Raw genomic sequence first — 7,667 nt, forward strand, 5'->3', positions numbered from 1 at the left:
AGCGTGATGTTCCTCGGCAGCCGACCTCTGAACATGAGTCATTTTCTCATTCCTACCAACAGTACCAAGTGCAGCATTCAGTATGACCCCAGTTTCTCAAAAACCACTTACACTGCAGCTATCGGACAGAATTCAAATATAACGGCTCCTCAAGTTACAAAATGATCGATGTATGACTTTTTTGAAGATACAAACATTTCCCAGATATTTCTTTTAAATTGCCTTTTTCGTCACTTTTCCGTTTTCAAAAATGTGTCAGTATTGGAGAAAAACTGACGTGTTTCTATGCAGCCATCCACACGATGGCAGGAAAAAGCACCCAAAGAGAATAAAAGTGTTGGAACCACTTTACTTCAGCTTCCACAGTGTTCACAGCTCATCTTTGTGTCCCTGCGATTAATTTTGTGCACATTTACGAGATGTATCATCACCAGTCGACACTAAAAATAAGTTTTCGAAATTAGGACTAATTTTCTATGGTTTTAAATTTGTTTTAATTTTAATGTAGCATGGAGTCAATTTAACATATTAAGATTTTTCAAAAATCCTAGTTTTTCATTTATTATACCAGTTATGTGTAATTTTTACAGAACCTAGCAGAAAAAAAAAACAAAAAAAACTGAAGGACTGTATTATTAAGCTTTTATTGATTGTGATTTACTGGCAACGTGATTTTGGAGTTTCAGACAAATCGGGTTACAAACGACTGTCTCAACAGTGTTTGTAAGTGGAGGAGTTAGTGTACCGAGTGCAGGGTTCTGCAGGAAAAAAGAATGAAAAAACATTTGAAAATGGCCCTTTGCTGCAAACACTGGATGATGTGGGTGTGTTTATCCTGTTTGAGGCCTAAGCTCATTCTGCCGTGTAAGAGCCGTCATTTCACCATCCTGCTCCCTCGGTTCCTGCCGTTCATTCTTTCGCCACGGTCTGTTTCTCTTCAACACCCCCTCTGCTAATCTCAGAGTTGGATCCCCTCTCCTGCTGCATCACTTTTCCAGCCCACTTCACTGTCCCCTCACCCCTCATCTGCAGCCTCTTACAGCGCCCACAGGTCGTGGCAGGAACGAGACTTCTGCCTGCAGAACTTGCCCCCGTCCCGCTCACGTGGATAGCGAGGCACCAAGCTGGAGAGGAAGCGCTTAGCCTTGCTGGTTATGCTCTCCCTGCGGCTCCCCCCGCTGGAGGCCTCCAGTACTACTTGCTGACCACGAGCCGCAAGAACCGCGGCCTCCAGCAGCTCTGAGGTGCGGTGGTCCAGAGAGGCAGAAAGCTCAAGGTAGCAGCACTCGAACAAGTCTGCGCTGGACTGGGCCTCTGAGATGGGGACAGAAAGAACGAGAGGAGCAGTGAGAGCTCGTTCATACCAGACCGACCGGGAAATTGATGGGTCCATAAAAGTATTTAAAGCTGCAATTTTGAAAAAGAGGGCAGGAAGAACATGGACTCCTTTCATCAGCATCCTGCCATCTATGATACCTGACCTGCACCAACACAGCATCCAAAACCCTTTGGAGAGCGCGTGGACCACAGCCCACGGCGCTAAGCAAAGTCGAGACCCTGCACTCCCACACACCGCCGGCCTCACATTGCCTGGAATCAGTTCTAGAGACTCTCCATTATTATGGCTTTTCTCTCTCTCTCTCTCTCTCTCTCTCTCTCTCTCTCTCTCTCTCTCTCTCTCTCTCTCTCTCTCTCTCTCTCTCTCTCTCTCTCTCTCTCTCTCACACTCGATTACAGTGGAGCTGCGGAGTCGTGGGGGAATTAGAGCATCAAAATGAACCAGGCAAAAGACATGCAGCAAAATGAGGAAATGCAAAATGAAGCAAGAACGCATGGGAATGTTAGATGACAGCTCAATACCTGCCAAATACGTGTCAAACACAAAAATGTAAAATAAGAGTTGTAGTAATAGTAGTAGGCGTAATAATACTAATAATTGAAATAAGTACTGTACATTTTCAAAAAACTTGTGTATGTTCGGTTCCTTAAAAATTTCAGATATAGCTATAATAAATAAAATTATTTTTGAGATTATTGTATCTATTAAGGTTGAGCTACATTAAATGTAAAACTTAATTAAAATGTCTTTTAAAATTAATGAAAATAAAAATCTCTGCAAACTTAGTGAAGACTAGATTGATTGATTGATTGATTGATTTAAAATCGAACATTCCTGTTTGATCAGATTCTCTTTACTGTTTTGTATCGACTCAGCAGGTAAAACACAGGTTAGTGACTCTACTACAACAATTTTGGCAAACGGGTATGTAAAGGAAATCTAATTATGAATAAATGTTTTAAAAACAGGGGGTGCGGTGGCGCAGTGGCGCAGTGGGTTGGACCATAGTCCTGCTGTCTGGTGGGTCTGCGGTTCGAGTCCCGCTTGGGGTGCCTTGCGGCGGACTGGCGTCCCGTCCTGGGTGTGTCCCCTCCCCCTCCGGCCTTACGCCCTGTGTTGCCGGGTAGGCTCCGGTTCCCCCGCGACCCCATATGGGACAAGCAGTTCTGAAAATGTGTGTGTGTTTTAAAAACTGCAAGTTGACTGTTAATGACATGAGACGCCAGTTTATATGGTAAATAAATTCACATTTATTTATTTAGCAGACACTTTTCTCCAAAGCAACTTCCAATGAACTCTATGTAGTGTTATGAGCCCACACACCTTACTCACCGCGGTGACTTACACTGCTAGGTACACTACTTACAATGGGTGGAACACACACACTCTCTGTCACTCACACACTATGGGGGAACCTGAACAGCATGTCTTTGGACTGTAGGAGAAAAGCAGAGCACCCAGACAAAAGCCATACAGACATAGAGACTCCACACAGACTGAGTGGGGATCAAACCCATGTCCTCTCGCACTACCCAGGCGCTTTGAGACAGGAGCACTACTCACTGTGCCACCATACCAGCCACATGACATGATACATATAGTATATTGGACGAAGAATCCTGGAAATGACGTTTCAGCAGAGGACAGGTGTAGTGTTTTCTGCATTTTAACATGTTTGAAATATTTCTGCAGCCAGAAATTCAATGCAGAGAGTGACAGGGAGCCACAACACATGCAGGAAACGCTTGTACTGATGCACGTGCAGAAAAGTGAAGCACGTGGTGCACACCTACCCTCTGTGGTGACTTCCCGTGAGCGCACCAGGTCGCTCTTGTTACCCACGAGGATGATGGGAGTGTGCGGCTGCATTTCCCTCAGGAGGAGGCGCAGCTGGGCAGTTCGGTGAAAGCTTCGCCTGTCTGTTACTGAGAAGACAAGGAGACACACCTCACACTGCAGGGTGGACAAGTCCTGCACAGGGAAAGAGGACAGGGGTAGAGAAGAGCAGCGTCAGAGGGGACCAAGGGAGAGGCAACAGCATCACTTACAGAAACTACCACTTTCGTGGACTTTTATTGTGATGCTTCATTATTTGCACGTATAGGAGATGCTTGAACATCACACATTCACCCATTTCCAGTCACAGTATAACAATCATTAATAACTACTGTAAAGAAATCAGAACTGCTAAGTAGCTGCAGAAAAATGTCTAAGGCAGTACTGAAGCAAATAATGACAACTGCAGTGTTCTACAGAAAATAAAACAACGCACAAAAGGACGTCAATCGCACGTATTCATATAACTTGTGTCAAAACGAGACAAAAGTACTGATTAAAGTGAAGTATTTTTTGCTGGTAAGACTACTAATATTAAGGAGTAGTATAAACTAGTTAATTTAACACTTATGTCACTCGACTTTGCAGTTGTAAACTTGTTGAGTGACTCATATCCAGTTTACCTCCTGCAGGGGAAGAATATAATTTCTGCTGAAGTACAAAAGAGAAACAAAGAGTGTAAACAGTGTACACCGCAGCTCTGTGGTTCATCAGCCAGGATGTTTATATACAGTTCATATATAAATGTGTCCTGTTACAGTGCATAAAAGCAGATGCAACACAACAAAAAGGACAACATTCAATGTATTCTTACACCTCATAATTTTGGAGAAATGCACAGAAAATTGAAAGGTTTTAGTAGTTCTGTCACAGTTTATCCAATCAGAGTTGCAGGAATGCAGGGACTGTTCCGGAAGGGAGAGAGCATGGTGCTGGGTACACTGTGCTCAGAGCACCAGCATCGTAGCACTCTCTCTTTCTCTCCCACGTCAAACCACCAAGAGGCCAGATGTGGAACAGCGTAGCGGTCTGGTTGGTGTGTAGCAGTTGATCAAGTCTTATAAATAGCTCAGAGCAGTTCTATTGATACATTTGTAGGCAATAATCAGGTCATATATTTGATCCAGACAGCTACAGGAAGCCAGTGGAGAGAAACGAGTAGAGGAGATACATGCAAACACTTTGGCAAGTCAAATATAACTCGGGCAGCAGCAGCATTCTGTAGAAGCTGCAGAGGTTTGATAGCAGTAACAGGAAGGCCAGAGAGGAGAGAGCTGCAGTATCCAGATGGGATGTCACCATGGCCTGGACAAGTAGTTATTTGTGAGGAAAGGACGGATCCTGTGGATGTTATGTAAGATGTATCTGCAGGTCCAGGTTGTGGCTACGATGTGCTGAGAGAAAGACAGACTCGAGTCGATCGTCACTCCCAGACTCTTAGCTGAGGAGGTAGGCACAATGAATGAGTTGTCCAGTTTGATCGCTAGATCGTGACAAGAGGACAGGCCAGCTAGGAGGTGTAGGATCTCTATTTTGGAGAGGTTGAGTTGGAGGTTGTAATCAGACATCCATGCAGAGACATCTGACAAGCAGGCAGCGATGTGCACGTAAATGTCTGATGCTCCAGGTGGAAACGACAGGAAGAGCTGGATATCATCAGCGTAGCAGTGGTATTTGAATCCATGGGAGACAATGACAGGGCCGAGGGAGGAGGTGTAGATCGAGAAGAACAGAGGACCCAGTACCGAGCCCTGTGGGACACCAGTTGAGAGAGGCAGAGGAAGAGAACAGGAGCTCCGCCAGACCACTTGATAGGATCTGTCAGATACATGGGACTCAAACCATCTTAGTGCCATTCCATTGATCCCAAGCTGACTAAGAGAGGAAAGTAGAATCTGGTGGGTGACTGTGTCAAATGCTGCAGACAGATCGAGGAGGATGAGAACCGAGGAGAAGAAGGCTGGTCTAGCCAACTGGAGAGCATCAGACACTTCCAGGAGCACCGTCTCCGTGGAGTGACCAACTTTGAATCCAGACTGATATCAGTTGAGGAGATGGTTTCGGGTGATGGCTCTGTGTGATATCAGGAGGTTGGAGATATCAGATTCAGAGAGCGACTTGAATTCGGAGAGCATGACTTTGCAGGAAAGTCCAGCATGAACAGGGAAAGGTGATGCTGAGAACTTGTCCATGATTGCGTTGACTTTGTCTTTGAAAAACTAAGCGAAGTCATCAGCAATGAGAGAAGAAGGACGAAGGGGGTGGTGAAAGACACTGCAGGGATGAGAAGGCGGTAAAGAGTCAGTGTGGTTTTCGGACTGTATTTTGTTGTGGAAGAAGGTTGTTTTGGCTGAGGAAACAGCAGAGTGAAAAGTAGCTAACAGCTGTTTGTAGACATCCAGGTCTGTTCTAGTCTCGGATTTTTGTCATCATCGCTCTGCAGCCCGAAGTTTGGTCCTGTTAGTACGTAACGGATAAGTCAGCCATGGGGTGATACTGGGACATGCTGGTCTGGAAGATAGTGGACAAAGAGAGTCAAGGGTGGAAGATAGGGCAGAGCGAAAAATGTTAGTGGAGTCGTCTGTTGATAGACCTGAGAACTGTGCAGCAGAAGGGAGAACGAACGAACACACACACACACACACACACACACACACACACACACACACACACACACACACACACACACACCGCATCCCATTTAAATGTTTTCTTTCCATGTGTTTAATTTCCCTGTCTGTCAATGCATTACTGGGTCTTTCAGGCTTTCAGCTGCTTTAAATCAATCTAATTACAATGACTCATTCTGCATATTAAATGTGAATTACAGTGTTTCTAGAATTCCTCCCTCATGTCACTAAATTGTATGCTTATCATTGTCTTCCGTGTCTCTAGTGTTGGTGTGTTTGTGAGCCGCTTCGGTCTTCTGTTGAGTTCTCTTCTCTCTTTTCACTCTGGAAAGTTTACATGGAGTAGAAAACTAGATGAGCATCAACACAAAGGATAAGAACCTTTTGGAAATTCCGACACACACAGAGCACAGGTGGTTAAGGCATCCAGAAGGGGAGAAGAAAGGGAGGCACTAGGAAAAGGACCCACGTTGTTGGTCACGCTGTGTCCGCCAACAGAAAGTGGATTTTCCATCCTTCGCCGGTGGAACTAAAGCAGTGTTTATACCCTCTCCGCTCGATCCGCTCCGTCTCCTGGCAACCAGACACCAATCAGAGGGCGGTGCTTTTTAGCGACGGAAGGTGCGGCACCCTGCCGAGCAAAAGCCAGAAAAAACCACAATACTGAAACTGTTGGACATGTGTAGGCTGATGGAGCTGCTCTGCCTGTGGACTCTGAAGAGCTACAAGTCCATCGCCGTCCCGCGGAAAGACGAGCTAAAGTGGCGCAGAGAGGAATCCAACTGGATTCAATCGAGTCAAAGTGAATGGAACTGGAACTCAACAAGAATAGATAGATAGATAGATAGATAGATAGATAGATAGATAGATAGATAGATAGATAGTCTCCAGAGACCACGATAAGTTCACTCTATCACTCTGTCCTAAATGTCACGGCCACATCGTGGAGGATATCACACGCTGCCTCGGTGCCAGCAGGCAGAACAACGTGGTAAACCTGTTTCATATGTACTGTGCATGGCAAGTCCAGCACCTCTCCTCCCACCGCACCATCCAGCATTGCGTCTCAGGCAGTCCTCTGCAGTCCAAGTGTTCCCCTTCAAGCCCATCTACAAGATGGAACCTCTGCCAGGAAAACACAGGTGGCTTTTTCACACGTAAAAACGGTGCCGTCTCGATGAGAGCCGCCGCCGCCATCGGTGGGATGCAGCGTCCCGTGCAACAACAAGAGAACCACAGACGAGCTCCACAGACACAGAAAGGTGGTGTTAATGCTGGACTCACCTGCCTCCAGTTGTCATATATGGCAATAGTGCTCTCCTGGTCATCCACGGTGACCGTGCGGACATAGCCCTCCCCTGAGAGACAGACAGATCGACCAGTCATGCAAGGTGATTAACATCGAACTTCGCCTCTTCTGGGAGACACAAAGACTTAGCATGAAACCTGACCTCTTATGAAAGACACGATAACTGGCTAATTACACAAGTTAAAGTCAAAACTCCGCCCTCCCGGGAGTCAGGCAGCTTTATACGGGTCGGACAGTGTTAAACTCCACCTCTCCTGAGGCTGATCTGCCAGTCACAGAAGCTCTTTGACAGCAAACTCCAGACCCAAGGAATCAGAGAGGTGGTTCGTTTGCACGAACTCTGATAGTGAACTAAACGGATTGGTGAATTGCATGACGCCATGATGGCGAACTTTGACTCTTCTGGAGCACTGTTACCATTCACACACACACACACAAGCATTTACATACATACCATCAGAATCCACAGATGCAGCTCGGTCAAAATCTCCGGCGAGGGCAAGCGCGAGCGATGACTTTCCCACCCCATTTTGCCCCAGCAGCACCACTCGCA

General features: G+C 46.0%; 1 protein-coding gene across 1 annotated transcript in view; it reads right to left on the reverse strand.

Moving 5' to 3' along the window:
* Positions 1-826: 826 nt before the first annotated feature.
* Positions 827-7,667, reverse strand: part of LOC108922758 (GTP-binding protein REM 2-like) — an 8,720-nt gene continuing 1,879 nt past the window's right edge. Inside the window, exons 2-5 of the mRNA XM_029255087.1 lie at positions 7,569-7,667; positions 7,090-7,163; positions 3,133-3,310; positions 827-1,314 (exon numbers count right to left, since the gene is read on the reverse strand). The exon at positions 7,569-7,667 is cut by the window's right edge and continues 211 nt beyond it. Coding sequence (XP_029110920.1) covers positions 1,037-1,314; positions 3,133-3,310; positions 7,090-7,163; positions 7,569-7,667 — 629 coding nt within the window. The 3' untranslated portion in view covers positions 827-1,036. The remainder of the gene's footprint in view (positions 1,315-3,132; positions 3,311-7,089; positions 7,164-7,568) is intronic.

This window comes from Scleropages formosus, chromosome 9 (assembly GCF_900964775.1).
Source record: "Scleropages formosus chromosome 9, fSclFor1.1, whole genome shotgun sequence".
NCBI classification, from domain to species: Eukaryota; Metazoa; Chordata; class Actinopteri; order Osteoglossiformes; family Osteoglossidae; genus Scleropages; species Scleropages formosus.